Here is a 16,493-nt window from a genome sequence, read left to right on the forward strand (position 1 = left end):
TAATCCCAGCACTTTGGGAGGCCGAGGTGGGCGGATCACCTGAGGTCGGAGTTCAAGACCAGCCTGGCCAACATGGTGAAGCCCCATCTCTACTAAAAATACAAAAAATTAGCTAGGTGTGGTGGTGGGCACCTGTAATCCCAGCTACTTGGGAGGCTGAGGCAAGAGAATTACTTGAACCCAGGAGGCAGATGATGCAGTGATCCGAGATCGCGCCATTGCACTTCAGCCTGGGCAACGAGAGCGAAACTCCGTTTCAAAACAGAAAAAAAGAGAACATTTTCCCCACATATTCCCTTAAGTGTATCTACAGGCACTTCTTTTATAAGGAAAAGCTTTGACCCAATCCACAAGATTAATCAAATGTAAAACATCTGAGAATTCTCTAACACACAACACACAAAAGTATTATTTTGAACCTTAAAATACCCACTTTCCTTCAGGGCAAGAGATTACACTAAAGCAAAAAAAAAAATTAGACTAACCCCCAAGAAAAAAGGATTTTCTTACTTTGTCTTATATAGGTGCATAATACCATGAACTATTTCAACTGACGGATTTCCACTGAAGAATGAAATCTGGTCTGGAAGCTGTTTGGATGGAGAATCTGGGGCAGTGTTTATGCATTCCTTACTGTGATCTTTACTTCTTTGTGCAGTGGGGGAGGCTTCTGAAGACTTCCTTTCTTCCACTGTAGTTTTTAGTTCATCTTTCACCAATTAAAAAATAACAGATTATAAATGGATAGGACACATGCTCAAGGACTTGAACTAGATTAAAATTTCAAGTCAGAAGAATAAACTTTGATAATTATAATGTAATGCATTTAGAGCTATTACTTATAGAACAGCTGAGTTTATGAGAGTATCATACTTTAAAGCTCTCTTTGCCCCATAAAAATCTCATTAACACCCTCAGAAACTTAAGGATGGCTATTACATTTGGCAATACCATAATGCAAGCAGGTGTCTTCTATCATGAAATCCTAACTGCGACAAACATGCAGGGTTACTAAGTTTGAAATCCAAACCTACCAGTTCTGAACACCTCCATGTTGGAGATGTAGTACTATCTACACATCCACTTCCACAGATGAAATGAGCTGGCTGGCCAGGTGCAGCGGCTCACACCTGTAATCCCAGTACTTTGGGAGGCCAAGGCGGTCGGATCACGAGGTCAACAGATTGAGACCATCCTGGCCCACATGGTGAAACCCTGTCTCTTCTAAAAATACAAAAATTAGCTGGGTGTGGTAGCGTGCACCTGTAGTCCCAGCTACTTGGGAGGCTGAGAGAGGAAGGAGAATCGCTTGAAACCGGGAGGTGGAGGTTGCAGTAAGCCGAGATTGTGCCACTGCACTCCCACCTGGCGACAAAGTGAGACTCCGCCTCAAAAAAAAAAAAAAAAAAAAAAGAAAGAAAGAAATGAGCTAGCAGAGCAGGGGAAGGCACAACATGTTTATTTGAACACATTAATGATCTGCCACTGAACTAGGTGGTAAGAAATTCTCCCCAGTGGCCGGGTGTGGTGGCTCACACCTGTAATTCCAGCACTTTGGGAGGCCAAGGCAGGCAGATCACTTGAGACTAGGAGTACAAGACCAGCCTGGCTAACATGGTGAAACCCTGTCTCTACTAAACATACAAAAATTACCCAGCTGTGGTAGAGGGCATCTATAATCCCAGCTACTTGGGAGGCTGAGGCGGGAAGACTGCTTCAGCCCAGGAGGCGGAGGTTGTAGTGAACCGACATTGTACCACTGCACTCTAGCCTGGGCAACAGAGACCCTGCCTCAAAAAAAGAAAAAAAAGTCCCCCCCACACTGAACTGAACTGTCAACCCTGACTGTTAGGATTAATTTGGAAGAAATATTTAGAAACACTAAAATGTGGCTTAACAGTGTCATATAAAGCACCCAGGCAGTGAAAGATAAAAATATGCTAGATGTTGAAATCATAGGCTCATTAAACACCGTGTATAAAATAGGCAAGCAGGGTTCACATTACAAAAGAGAGTCCAGGGTTTTAAAAGCATACCTGGGTTGGACTTCATGGTCTCAATGATCACATCTGTCATTTCTCGACGGCCGAGATGCTGATGGATAATTGCTACTTTCTCTCCTGGTGACTTCCCTTCTAAACAAGCTACAGCTGAAGCGAGTGTCGTCTTTTTTATCTCCTCATCAGACATTTCCCCGGCTAAAGAATACATGAATGATTAATACAAGGTAATAAAACAAGCTCCTCTCTGTTCTCTATTCCTCCATCATTAGGTTTCCCTTTTCTTTCTCCTGCCTTCCGCCAAGATGATAAAAAGCCTTTGTAGTATCCATCTCACTCACCTCTGGGACCACTGCCAGTACCCAGCAAACAGTCAATAAGCAGCCAGGACAATATACTCAGAAATGCAGGGCTGTTCTGAAATCATGCACTTTTATTTTTATTTTTTGAGACAGAGTCGCACTCTGTCACCCAGGCTGGAGTGCAGTGGCGTGATCTTGGCTCACTACAACCTCCACCTCCCAGGTTCAAGTGATTCTCCTGCCCCAGCCTCCCGAGTAGCTGGGATTACAGGCACGCGCCACCACGCCTGGCTAATTTTTGTACTTTCAGTAGAGATAGGGCTTCATGTTGGACAGGCTGATCTAGAACTCATGGCCTCAAGTGATCCGCCCACCTTGACCTCCCAAAGTGCTGGAATAACAGGTGTGAGCTACTGCGCCTGGCCCGAAATCATGCACTTTAAAGCAAATTGCCAAAGGGGGAGCCTTAGAGAAGGTTCAACAGTGATCATGCCCAGAAGAGCTAACATTTTAGTAACACCTGATAAAATGAAATTGTGTTCAGCCCAAAATGAAGATATCAAGTCCATTAATAAACAAAATTTCAAAAACTTGTAGGGGTAGTCTTAAACATCCTGGATTATGCTCATGCCATGAAGCAAACCATGAAAATCTGTGATTACTGTCTTAAATCAATGAAACACATGAAAAGGGAAACGGTATTTGGAGGCTTCACTGAAATATCCCGAATATATGTTCTGTCAGGGCAGGGACAAGGCCTGTTTTGCCCACCACTGTATTCCCAGCACTTATACCACAGTGCGGAGCACATAGAGGAAGCTCTCTAAATATTTGATGAATAAATGACTACATGACTGACCCACGCGGATGTCTATATGTGGCTAATATCAATTCAGCTGACTTTCAGAACTCAGAAGCCACTTTTAGCCTTTGGAAAGGTGCTCATAAGCTATAAAATCATATTCAATCTTTAATTTGCAGCTCCAAAGGTCATATCCTCAGGAAGTTTCCAATGACACCATCTCTACCTGACCCCATCCCTCTCTCCAAACCAAACACATCTTCTTGTAATAGTTTCCCAAACTGTTTCTCCTTTCCTTCACAGCACTTACCACAGTTGTAATTCTACACGTATTCTGCACTTATTTAAATAATCTGTTTCCTCCACGAAACTGCTGCTGCCATTAAAGCAGAGATCCTGTCCGATTCAGCACACAATAAAAGCTCCAGCAAATATGAGCGTAAGTTTTTTTTTGTTTTTTTTTTTTGTTTTGAAATGGACTTTATCTCTTGTCACCCAGGCTGGAGCGCAGTGTCACAATCTTGGGTCACTGCAACCTCCACCTCCCGGGTTCAAGTGATTCTCCTGCCTCAGCCTCTCCATGAGCTGGGATTACAGGCACCTGTCACCATGCCCAGCTAATTTTTGTATTTTTAGTACAGACAGGGTTTCACCATGTTGGCCAGGCTGGTCTCGAACTCCCAACCTCAGGTAATCCGCCCGCCTCAGCCTCCCAAAGTGCTAGCATTACAGGTGTGAGCCACCGTGCCCGACCAAGTATTTCTTGAATGAATGTTATTATTAGTTAATTATCTGAGGACCAAGGAACAGAGCCAGAGCTGCATTCCCCACTAAGGAGCTTCCTTGTGTTACTGATGTGAAAAGCTCAGACTCAAGTCCAGCTCACTGAGTGAGAATCCCAGTTTCACCCATCATTTCACCTTGGGCAAATGATTTAAATCACTAAACTTCAGTTTCCCAATGTGTAAGAGGCACACGCCACACCCATCTGCCTCTCAGAGCTGTTGCAAAGATAATTAAAGAATACAATACACAAAAGGTGCTTAGTACAGTGTTGGGATATAGGGAGTGTCTAAATTTTAGTTATGACTATGGTTAGGGGGCACCTCAATGGATATCCTTCCAAAAGGGAACAATTTAATTAATCCAGGGACAGTCCAGCGTTGCTGGGGACCCAGTCCCTGCCTTTACGAAGCCCAGAGGGAAGCAAGTGAGACAAACACACCACTCGACTCTCTCGAGAGGGAGCCGTGCCAGGTATAAACGGAATGCCCTCAGACGGCACAGGGAAGGAGGTTCGCGGGCAGGGCTTCCCTGAGATAACAAACGGGAAGGCCTCTCAAGGGTGGATGGGAAAGACGGATCCTGATCACCTCTCCATGTCTTCCTGAGGCAAGAGCACTAGCCGCGGGCTTTTCCCGGGCCAGTACTTTGGGAGAGGGAGCCCTCCGGACCCAGACCCGGCTACAGGGAATGTGGCGAGGCCGCGGGACTCACCCGCGGCGCTGAAGCCGAAGCCGGCGGGGACGGGCGAGTGTTCCGCGAGCTCCAATCGGATGACAATCAGTGACACACTCATAGGGCAGGCGCTAGCCGGCGCGGGCCCCGGCGGGCTCAGGCGAGGCTGGAAGGCGAGCCGAGAGGCCGAGCGGCCCGGGGCCGGCAGCCCCGCCACCGCCTCAACGCAGTGGCCGCCGCCTCAGCAGCAGCAGCTCCTTGAACAGCCCTCGGAGCCACAACCACCTCCACTTCCGCCTCCCGGCCGCCGTCGCTGACCCGCGGTTTACGCATGCGCGCAGGGCCGCGCACCGCGATTGGGCTGCGCGGCATGGGGTCAGCCACTTCCCTTCCGTACGGGATCTCGAGGAGGTCGGAGCGGAAGGACGTCGTGGCGATTGCTAACGCTGGGGTCCCGCGCTTAGGCCGAGCTGCGTGTTTTCGTACAGCCGCGAGTTAACCTCTGCCTGCCCTAGAGGCCTGGTCCTAACCCACCTCGGCTGACGGCGCGGGATCCCTGGCTCCGCGAGGTCTCCGAATTGTCCGAGCTATCTGTTATGCAGAACTTTGCCCCTTTGGTTGTGTTTGACTCCTCTCTCTAACCCTAGTATGGGTGGTTTTGTTTCTGTCCCACTTTACAGATGGGTACAACGAGGCTCAGAGAGGTGAAGTTGCTTCTAAGGGGCCTTAGAGAGTGGTGACTCGATCGCTATTCAGATGGCGATCTGGCTGGGCGCGGTGACTCACTCCTGTAATCCCAGCCCAGAGGCTGAGGCGGGCGAATCACCTCATATCAGGAGTTCGAGACCAGCCTGGCCAACATGGTGAAACCTCTCTACTAAAAATAGAAAAAATTAGCCGGGCGTGGTGGCGAGCGTCTGTAGTCCAAGCTACTTGAGAGGCTGAGACAGGAGAATCGCTTGAACCCGGGAGGCAGAGGTTGCAATGAGCCGAGATTGTGCTACTGCACTCCCGCCTGGGCAACAAGAGCGAAACTCCGTCTCAAAAAAAAAAAAAAAAGAAAAAGAAAAGAAAAGATGGCCATCTGCTGGTTAGGAGCGCAGTGCTGCAGTTAGACCTGGGTCCTCCTCCCCACTTTGACTCCTCCCCTCGCCTAACTCCTAACCACCTAAACTCCTGGCTTTAGTTGATCTGACCTCCTTGGTCTCCCAAAGTGCTATCACTTCACAAATGTTTACTGAGAGTCTAGACACCCTTGGGATGCTTGAGATACATTGGCGTATAAGATAAACACAGTTCCTGTCTGTACTGTGAGGTTGACCTACATCAGCAGTTGTGCAGTCTTGATAGTATAGTCATTGCATAAAGTTGGCATGATATATCCTCATGCAGTTGTGAGGATGAAATGGAATTATGTATATGGAGATAACATTAGCTTTTCTGAGGCTCAGCATTCTTTCCAGTATGTCAGACTGGCTTTTGTATGTAGATATTGACACAATTAATGCATATGGGACACGTACATGACAGGATGCTACTCTAGGTACATTGTATAATACATATATAAGTACATAGTACATTCTAGATGTGTGTGTATGTGGACTGTATGTCTATGACATGACTACAAGATATATGTGTATATAGATCTTGTGACTACATCCTATGAAATACGTTTCCACATGCCCTGTTTAAATCAGGGTTTCTCAACTCTGCAGTATTGACATTTTGGGTCCTGATTACTCTTTTTTGTTTTTGGCAAGGGGGCGGGGTGTCCTCAGCATTGTAGAGTGTTTAGAAACATCCCTGGCCTGACCCAGTAGATGTTAGTAGCACCTCTCCCCAGATAGTGACAACCAGTGATGTCTCTAGACCTTGCCAAATGTCTTCTTGGGGTTAAAAAACATAACCCCGTTGAAGAATCACAGGGTTAGGTGAAAGTGCATAAACCATACACACATACTATATGCATAAAACCTATGAGACCTCTTGTGAACTTTTTTAGTATATTACTGTAGTAGATAACATTTCAATGTGTGCCAGGTACTAATTTGAGTGTTTCATATACCTTGTCTCATGCAATGGTAACAACAACTTTATGAAACTGGTACTATGTCCCTATTCTACAGAGGTGTAACCTGAGGCTCAGAGAAAGAGTAACTGGCTCAGGATTACAGAGGTAGTAGTGGCAGAGCTGGAATTAAAATCCAGGCAATCTGAATCCAGAACCAACACTCTGTATCTCTTTACTAAACAAACCTTTTTTTTTTTTTGAGACAGAGTCTCACTCTGTTGCCCAGGCTGGAGTGCAGTGGTGTGATCTCGGCTCCCTACGATCTCGGCTCACTGCAAACCTCGGCTTCCTGGGTTCAAGTGATTTTCCTGCCTCAGTCTCCCAAGTAGCTGGAGCTACAGGCGCGCAGCACCATGCCCAGCTGATTTTTGTATTTTTTTTTTTTTTTTTTTTTTTTTGGAGACGGAGTCTCGCTCTGTCGCCCAGGCTGGAGTGCAGTGGCCAGATCTCAGCTCACTGCAAGCTCCGCCTCCCGGGTTTACGCCATTCTCCTGCCTCAGCCTCCCGAGTAGCTGGGACTACAGGCGCCCGCCACCTTGCCCGGCTAGTTTTTTTTGTATTTTTTAGTAGAGACGGGGTTTCACCGTGTTAGCCAGGATGGTCTCGATCTCCTGACCTCGTGATCCGCCCGTCTCGGCCTCCCAAAGTGCTGGGATTACAGGCTTGAGCCACCGCGCCCGGCCTTGTATTTTTTTTAGAGATGGAGTTTCACCATATTGGTCAGGCTTATCTCGAACTCCTGACCTCGTGATCTGCCCGCCTCGTCCTCCTAAAGTGCTGGGATTACAGGCGTAAGCCACCGCGCCTGGCCCCAAGCATCTTCTTAATGTATGACAACACACACTGTGTGTGCATTTTTATGAGAGCATCATTTAGGTAGCAAGTCTGCATTATCATGCTAATCCCATTTTGAGTTTCAGAAAGAAGACAAATAAATCTTTGTTTTTTTTTTTTTGAGACAGTGTCGCTCTGTCGCCCAGGCTGGAGTGCAATGGCACGATCTTGGCTCGCTGCAACTTCCGCCTCCTAGGTTCAAGTGATTATCCTGCCTCAGCCTCCCGAGTAATTGGGATTACAGGCACCTGCCACCATGCCCGGCTAATTTTTGTATTTTTAGTAGAGATGGGGTTTTGCCTTGTTGGTCAGGCTGGTCTCGAACTCCTGACTTTAGGTGATCTGTCCTCCTCGGTCTCCCAAAGTGCTGGGATTACAGGCGTGAGCCACTGCGCCCAGCCTGACAAATCTTCTTTATGGTAGATGCCAGTAACAGATAACTAGAACTGTTAGCCAGAGTTGGGCAGGTTGGGAATGTTACAGCTCTTTGTGGCTGCCAAGGATTAAACCTGTACCCAGCTTTTCCCTATTTTCTGATATCTCCAGTTTATCCATCCTTCCAACTCATGTGAAGCACCTGCTATGTGTCTAAAACCTGTACTAAGTCCCAGGGTGTGTGTGTGTGTGTGTGTGTGTGTGTGTGTGTGTGTGTGTGTGTGTGTGTGTGTGTGTGTGTGTGTGTGTGTGTATATATATATACACACTGAGATGAATAAGATAGTCCTTGTCTTAAAAGGAGCTTATGAGTTCAGGAACATGTAGACGTGAAAACAGGCCGGGCACGGTGGCTCTTGCCTGTAATCCCAGCACTTTGGGAGGCTGAGATGGGAGGATCACTTGAGGTCAGGGGTTCAAGACCAGCCTGCCCAACATGGTGAAATCCCGACTCTACTAAAAAAAAGTACAAAACCTTGTATTCCCAGCACTTTGGAAGGCCAAGGTGGGCGGATCACGAGGTCAGCATATCGAGACCATCCTGGGTAACACAGTGAAACCCCATCTTTACTAAAAATACAAAAAATTAGCTGGGCGAGGTGGCGGGCGCCTATAGTCCCAGCTACTCAGGAGGCTGAGGCAGGAGAATGATGTGAACCTGGGACATAGAGCTTGCAGTGAGCTGAAATCGAGCCACTGCACTCCAGCCTCGGAGACAGAGCAAGACTCTGTCTCAAAAAAAAACAAACTTAGCCGGGCATGGTGGTACACGCCTGCAGTCCCAGCTACATGTGAGGCTGAGGGAGGAGAATTGCTTCAACCTGGGAAGCAGAGGCTTCAGTGAGCCAAGATTGCTCCACTGCCCTTCAGCCTGGTCATCAGAGCAAGACTCTGTCTCAAGAAAAAAAAATGAAAGCAGTTACTGCGTAATGGGGTAAGTGCTCTGCCGAAGATTTGGAGAAGAGGCAATGGGAGTGAAAAAAAAAAAGTCCCACACTCTACCTGGAAAAAGAAAAGAAAAGGCTCCCCAGAGGAGCTAAAACTGAGGTTATGATGTCAAAGTGAATGGAAATTCATCTAACAGATAAAGCAGGGAAAGGTGTTCCAGTCAGTGAGCACAGCAGGTACCAAGGCCTAGAGGTATGAGAAATGACAGCATTTCCTGCCTTGGGAAGTGGCTAGAGCAGAACAGTCTTCTGTAGTTGAAGGAATAAGCAGACTGCTTGTGGGAACATTTCCCACATGTTGGTTAGCGGGACTACGTGGAGGACAGTGTCCTCCATAAGGATTAAAGTTGCCCCTTCAGGCCCCAAAAGCATTTTTCATCTCCACTAAGCCCTCACACAAAATGTATTGACCACTTTTACAAGTGTGTAAGTAAATTTCTCCTTCTATCGTAAACATTGGCCTTGGCATAGGAACGTAAGTAAAACTGAAAATACGAATGAACCTTGACATTTTTAGTTTCAAATATTGCCCCCAAATTGAGCAAATTTCCACTTACTGTCATTGCACGGTGGTATCCTCAGCAGATGGTTGCAGGACTCCCTGCAGATACCAAAATCTGTGGATGCTCAAGTTCCTGATATTCAATGGTGTAGCATTTGTTTATAACCTATGCACACCCTCCTATATGCTTTAACCCATTTCCCGTTTAGAAAAAAAAAGTACTTGGCCAGGCACAGTGGCTCATGCTTGTAATCCCAGCACTTTGGGAGGCCGAGGCAGGTGGATCACTTAAGGTCAGGAGTTCAAGACCAGCCTGGCCTACATTGTGAAAACCCCTCTCTACTAAAAATACAAAAAACTAGCTGGATGTGGTGGCAAGCCCTGTAGTCTCAGCTACTCAGGAGGCTGAGGCAAGAGAACTGCTTGAACCTGGGAGGTGGTTGCAGTGAGCCGAGATCACGCCACTGCACTCTAGCCTGGGCGACAGAGCAAGACTTTGTCTCAAAAAAAAAAAAAAAAGGCAAACCAGCACAGTATTCTCAGGGCAAGCAGGATATGAGTTAAGTAATCCCTAGATTACTTATAATACTGGCCGGAGATGATGGCTCATGCCTGTAATCCCAGCACTTAGGGAGGCTGAGGTGGGTGGATCACAAGGTCAGGAGATCGAGACCATTCTGGTCAACATGGTGAAATTCTGTCTCCACTAAAAATACAAAAATTAGCCGGGCGTGGTGGCGCACACCTGTAATCCCAGCTACTTGGGAGACTGAGGCAGGAGAATCGCTTGAACCTGGGAGGCGGAGTTTGCAGTGAGCCAAGATCATGCCACTGCACTATAGCCTGGTGACAGAGGGAGACACCATATCAACAAATATATATATTTAATATATATTATAGGTATCAAATTATACTCATATCAAAATATATAAATATATACATACATATATATGTATACCTAAAACAGTGTATTATATAAATAGTTGTTAGCCTGTATTTTTTGTTTGCATTTTTTGTTGTATTGTTATTTTATTGGGTTTTTTCATTTGTTTGTTTTTGAGATGGAGTCTCGCTGTATAACCCAGGCTGGAATGTGGAGTGCAGTGGTGCGATCTTGGCTCACTGCAACCTCCACTTCCCGGGTTCAAGTGATTCTCATGTCCCAGCCTCCCGAGTATCTGGGATTACAGGCGTGCACCACCACACCCAGCTAATTTTTTTTGTGTGTATTTTTAGTAGAGACGGGGTTTCACAATGTTGACCAGGTTGGTCTCGAACTCTCAACCTCAGGTGATCCGCCTGCATTGGCATCCCAAAGTTCTGGGCATTACAGGTGTCAGCCACTGCGCCCGTACTGTGTGTGTGTGTTTTGTTTTACTTAGAATATTTTCTATTGTGGTTGGCCGAATCTGCAGATGTGGAACTCACAAATACAGAGGGCTGACTATACATGAGAAACACATTATATTCAGGATTTACCACTTTAGAGTCCTTTCTCTAGGTGCTTATAGAGGTTGAGTATCCCTTATCCCAAATGTTTGGAACCAGAAGTAGTTCAGATTTTGGATTTTGGTATATCTGCATATGTATAATGAGATATCTTGGGGTTGGGACCCAAGTCTGAACATGAAATTCACTTATGTTTCATATACATTGTATACATATAGACTGAGGGTAATTTTATACAATATTTTAAATAATTTTGTGCATGAAACAGAGTTTGTGTTAAGTACTTACGTGTGGAATTTTTCACTGTGGCATCGTGTGGGGGCTCAAAAAGTTTTGGATTTTGGATCACTTTGAGTTTTGGATATTTGGATTAGGGATGCTCAACCTGTGCAGTTTTTTGAGTCCTGGCCAGGCACTGTGGCTCACGCCTGTAATTCCAGCACTTTGGGAGGCCAAGGTAGGTGAATCACCTGAGGTCAGGAGTTTGATACCAACCTGACCAACATGGCGAAACCCCATCTCTACTAAAAATACAAAAATTAACCAGGTATGGTGGTGCCTGGTACCACCTGTAGTACCAGCTACTTGGGAGGCTGAGGTAGGAGAATCACTTGAACCCGGGAGGCAGAGGTAGCAGTGAGCCAAATTCATGCCACTACACTCCAGCCTGGGCAACAGAGTGAGACTCTCAAAAATAAAAAAAAAAAGTTTCTAATTTTGGAGCGTTTCAGATTTCAGATATTTGGATGGGGGATGCTCAAACTATATAGTTATGGAGTCCTTTTGGCCCCACGGAATTGACTCCTCTAAACTCAGAGGCTGTCTTACCAACCTGTTTTGCACTCTCCTGATTTTTAGTAAGCTTTTTAACTGTAGAAATCACATCAAAAGCTTAAAAATTTTCATGAAGAAACTAGAATTTGCTTTCATTATTTTGTTTTTTTCCCCATCTTTTTATTTCAAGCTTATAGAAAAGTCGAAAGAACAATAATCTCCCGTTATACCTTTCATCTAGACTCACTATTAACGTCTGGCCATGTTTGGTTTTCTCTATACACAGGTGTATATAGGTATGCATCTGTATACGTTTGCATGTATGTGTGTTGTGTCTGTCTTTTTTTTTTTCTGAACCGTTTGAAAGTAAGTTTGGGGAACAGTTACCAGGCTGCTGCAGTGATCTGTAAGTGGAAATGATAGTGTTTTGTGGTGTGAGGGTGTCATCGTAAGTGCTAGGAGGAGGCGAGTACAGGACATCTTAGGAGCACACAGGAGAGACTCCTAATGAGTCTTTTCTGACTTCCAGAAGAGGCTTCATGAAGACAGTGACTGGTAAACTACAACCCAAAGGACTGTTTGGAATTAGCCAGGCAGCTGGTGGAACACAGCATTGCAAAGGAGGAGAACGTGGGTTTGAGGAAACTGCATGTAGATATGCGTGTCCAGATCATCCCAGGTTGAGGAGAAAAAATGGGGAGTTGCTGCAAAAAGGAATGAGTTTTTTGGTTTTTTTTTTTTTCCTGAGATGGAGTCTGGCTTTGTCAACCAGGTTGGACTGCAGTGACACAATCTCAGCTCACTGCAACCTCCGCTTCCCAGGTTCAAGCAATTCTCCTACCTCAGCCTCCCGAGTAGCTGGGATTACAGGCGCCCAACACCATGCCCAGCTTATTTTTGTGTTTTTTAGTAGAGATGGGGTTTCGCTATGTTGGCCAGGCTGGTCTCCAACTCCTGACCTCAAGTGATCTGCCCATCTCAGCCTCCCTAAGTGAAGAGATTACAGGCCCGTGCCACTGTGCCTGATGGGAGTAGACCTTAGAGGGCCTTTTAAGCCAGACTTAGGAATTGAGAGTTTATTTTAAGGGCAATGAGGAGCCATTGAAAGAGTTGTTTGTTTGTTTTTTGAGATGGAGTTTTGCTCTTGTTGCCCAGGCTGGAGTGCAATGGCACGATCTTGGCTCACTGCAACCTCCGCCTCCCGGATTCAAGCGATTCTCCTGCCTCAACCTCCAGAGTAGAGGGGATTACAGGCATGTGCCACCATGCCCAGCCAATTTTGTGTTTCTAGTAGAGATGGGGTTTCTCCATATTGGTCAGGCTGGTCTCGAACTCCCAACCCCAGGTGATCCACCCACCTCGGCCTCCCAAAGTGGTGGGATTACTGGCATGAGCTACTGTGCCTGGCCCAGATTTGCAATTCTGAAAGAATACTCTGACTGGAGGGTGAAGAAAAAATTGGAGAGAGGTCTGAGAAGAGGCAAGGGGGCCAGTTAGGATCCATGGGCAAGATGGTGGCAGTGAGAATGCAAAGAGGTAGATGAGATTTTCAGGAGGAAGACTTGACAGCACAGAACTATATGGGGCGTGGTGAGGTAGAGACTGCGGAAAGTTACCAGGTGTGGTGGTTCATGCCTGTAATCCCAGCACTTTGGGAGGCCAAGGCGGGTAGATCACGAGGTCAGGAGATTGAGACCATCCTGGCTAACACAGTGAAACCCCGTCTCTACTAAAAATACAAAAAATTAGCTGGGCGTGGTGACGGGCACCTGTAGTCCCAGCTACTCGGGAGGCTGAGGCAGGAGAATGGCGTAAACCCGGGAGGCGGAGCTCACAGTGAGCTGAGATTGTGCCACTGCACTCCAGCTTGGGTGACAGAGCAAGACTCCGTCTCTAAAAAAAAAAGAAATTGTGAAAAGTCAGGGCGAGTCCCAGCTTTCTAGCTTGGGCAGCCGAGTGGGCGATGGAGCCCTTGACCGAGTAGCCAGGGAGGGAGGAGACACTGAGGTCAGTTGTGGGTGTGATTCGAAGTGCCTGTTGGAGATGGGTTAGAGATGTCTGGCTGGCCCCTCTGACTCCAGGATGGAGGCCTGCATGGGAGGCAGTGCAGGCACGTCACGCCCTGTGCCTTCTTCCCACACAGCCTCGGCTTCACCATGTGTGTAAGGAGCTGTTTCCAGTCCTCCTGTCTCCAGTGGGCGTGGAGGACAGCCTTCCTGAAACACATCCAGCGCAGGCACCAGGGGTCCCACCGATGGACGCACCTTGGAGGCAGCACCTATAGAGCAGTGATTTTCGACATGGGCGGAGTTCTCATTCCTTCTCCCGGGAGAGTCGCTGCGGGTGAGCTATTCATTCTGTTTCACTTTGGGGGACTAGGGTGGCGGTGGGAGAATGGAGGGTGATCAGGAAGGCAGAGGGGAACACTTGGGCAGCAGTGTGTCCTAGCAGGCTATGCTCTGGCTCTCGAGTCAAATTCCAAGCACCACTAGGGGGCTGAGTGTCTTGGGCACATGGTTTAGCTTCTCCAGATCTTACTTTCCTCATCATTAAATGAGCTAATGGTAGTGCCTTCCTCCTTGGGATCTGGCGGAGAGTTATCCATGGGAAGCACTTGCTTAGCTCAGTGCATCCTAAATTCTCAATCAATGATGAGCTGCCATGAGTACTGTGATTAGAATTTAACCACCAAGGCAGGGCACAGTGACTGAGGCCTGTAATCCCAGCACTTTGGGAGACCGAGGGGGGAGGGTCGTTTGAGCCCAGGAGTTCAAGACCAGCCTGAACAACATAATGAGACCCCATATCTGCAGAAATTTAAAAATTATCTGGGCACGTTGACATGCACCTGTAGTTCTAGCTACTTAGGAGGCTGAGGTGGGGGGATCACATGAGTCCAGGTGGTTGAGGCTGTAGTCAGCCATGATCATGCCACTGCACTCCAGCCTGTGTAACAGAGGAAGACCCTTACTCAAAAACAAACAAACAAAAAACCCAAAGAATTTAACCACTTTTTCTTGGGAACTGTGCTGCTTCTGAAATCTAGAATGCTGAAAGTCCCCTTTTGATTAGAGCCTTCCTCTGTTCTACCCCACTCCCTCTAAACCTGCTTCTGGACTGACAGGGTAAGAGTCAGCCCTCTGGTGTCTGGTCTTCTCTTTACCTGCCCCTTCCTGGTTTTACTTCTTTTTTACTCAGTTCAGCTTTTATTAGTTAGAGTTGTTTTGGCTTCAGGCAGTAGAAAACCTAAAAAAAATAGTGACTGAAACAAGCTAGAAGTTTCTCTTGCACATAAAAGCCCAGGTATGTGGTCTGGGGCCCTGTGTGATGTGACTCTGTGGTATCAGGGACTCCAGCTCTTTCTAGCATGTTGCTCTGCTGTGACTTTTCATTTCCACTCTCACCTCGTGGTCTGTCTTGGCTGTCTCACCTGCTGCTATCACATTCTCATGCCAGCCAGCAAGAAGGACAAAGGGGCAGGCAGACAGCCATCCCTCTCCTTTTGAGCTTCTGTGGTGGCCAGCTGGCCAGTTCTCCATCCTGAATCAACCCAGGCACAGGTTTTCTATGCCTGCATGTCTAGGCTTTCCAGCACTGCTGACCAAATTACTCAGCCGTGCGAACTGGCTGCACAAGCTAGTTTTGAGCTCCAGCCTCAGGTGGGCCCTTGGTGCTACACCTGAGCCTCTCTGTTCCTTCACTCATATCTCTGTCATGTTTACCTCAGGGGCTGTTCCAGACTGTCTGCTCCCCCTGCTCCTTACCACCCCCAAATATTCTTGTTCTGCAGACAGCTGAATCTATTCTTTTACAAAGAACGTAAAGACCAAGCCTGAGCAACACAGTGAGACCCCATCTTGAGCTAGGATTGCACCACTGCATCCCAGACTGGGCAACAGGCTTTTTTAGAGAACCTGTCTCTAAAAAAAAAGGCAGTGGGGAAGAACATAAAGATCAGTGAACAGAAAGTTTCTTGACTTTCTCCAGAATATCTTAAGAACCAATTCACTTCTCTCCATTCCCACTGCCTCCACCCTTGCCTTCTCTCACCCAAATGATGTCATCAGCCTCCTAACTCTTTCCCTGCTTCTGGCTCTCTGGATTTTACAAAATCTCCTCCCAGCTCCAGAATTACCTTTCTAAAACATAGATCTTGCTTCTGCGGTTAGCGGCTCACACCTGTAATCTCAGCACTTCAGGAGGCCAAGGTGGGCAGATCACTTGAGCACAGGAGTTCACGACCAGCCTGGCCAACCTGGTGAAACCTCATCTCTACGAAAAATACAAAAAACTTACCTGGGTGTGGTGGTGCATGGATGTAGTCCCAGCTACTTGAGGGGCTGTGGTAGGAGGATCACTTTAGCCCAGGCGGTTGAGGCTTCAGTGAGCTGAGATTGCACCACTGCACTCCAGCCTGGGTGACAAAGTGAGACCCTGTCACAAAATAATAAATAAAATAAAAATAAAGCATAGATCTTGTTCCTTTCATCCCTGGCTTGAAAACCTTGAATGCCTGCATGTAGTCCCCTAGATTAAGTCTGGAAGCTTTCGCCTGGGATTCAGGGCTCCTCTCAGTTCTAGCTTTCCTGCTGTGGACTACCTGATGCTCCCCAGGCATGCCAGGCGCATTTGCATGTTTGTGCCTTTGCAAGCTCTGTTTCCTCCCTGTCTCCTCTGCCTGTTCAAATCCTACTGATGCTTTTAATGGCACATTTAAGGGGATATTATTCAGCAATGACTGGAATCTTTTGAACACTCAATAAATCTCATGGTTGTTACTAACTTCAAGAGTCCTCTTCTGTCAAGGCTTCTCCAACCTCATTTGCAATCTGGGCAGAATGTTCCTGGATAGCCAATTCCCATGCAAGTTTCACCTTCACCGAGACATTGTAGTTTGCAGTGGGATGTGTTCATGTCTC

General features: G+C 47.0%; 2 protein-coding genes across 3 annotated transcripts in view; one reads left to right on the plus strand and one right to left on the minus strand.

Moving 5' to 3' along the window:
• BRAP (BRCA1 associated protein) overlaps window positions 1–4,820 on the minus strand; it is a 61,691-nt gene extending 56,871 nt beyond the window's left edge. Inside the window, exons 1-4 of one of the 2 annotated variants that reach the window (XM_011997884.1) lie at window positions 4,723–4,820; window positions 4,602–4,690; window positions 2,037–2,198; window positions 511–709 (exon numbers count right to left, since the gene is read on the minus strand). In XM_011997884.1, coding sequence (XP_011853274.1) covers window positions 511–709; window positions 2,037–2,198; window positions 4,602–4,683 — 443 coding nt within the window. In that variant the 5' untranslated portion in view covers window positions 4,684–4,690; window positions 4,723–4,820. Of the gene's footprint in view, window positions 1–510; window positions 710–2,036; window positions 2,199–4,477; window positions 4,691–4,722 lie in introns of those variants that run through there. The other variant, XM_011997885.1, reaches the window with a different exon arrangement.
• Window positions 4,821–4,929: 109 nt separating this feature from the next.
• Window positions 4,930–16,493, plus strand: part of ACAD10 (acyl-CoA dehydrogenase family, member 10) — an 80,850-nt gene continuing 69,286 nt past the window's right edge. Inside the window, exons 1-2 of the mRNA XM_011997887.1 lie at window positions 4,930–5,131; window positions 13,718–13,917. Of these exons, the coding sequence (XP_011853277.1) occupies window positions 13,731–13,917 (187 nt within the window). The 5' untranslated portion in view covers window positions 4,930–5,131; window positions 13,718–13,730. The remainder of the gene's footprint in view (window positions 5,132–13,717; window positions 13,918–16,493) is intronic.

Source organism: Mandrillus leucophaeus, unplaced genomic scaffold (genome assembly GCF_000951045.1).
Source record: "Mandrillus leucophaeus isolate KB7577 unplaced genomic scaffold, Mleu.le_1.0 Scaffold55, whole genome shotgun sequence".
NCBI classification, from domain to species: domain Eukaryota; kingdom Metazoa; phylum Chordata; class Mammalia; order Primates; family Cercopithecidae; genus Mandrillus; species Mandrillus leucophaeus.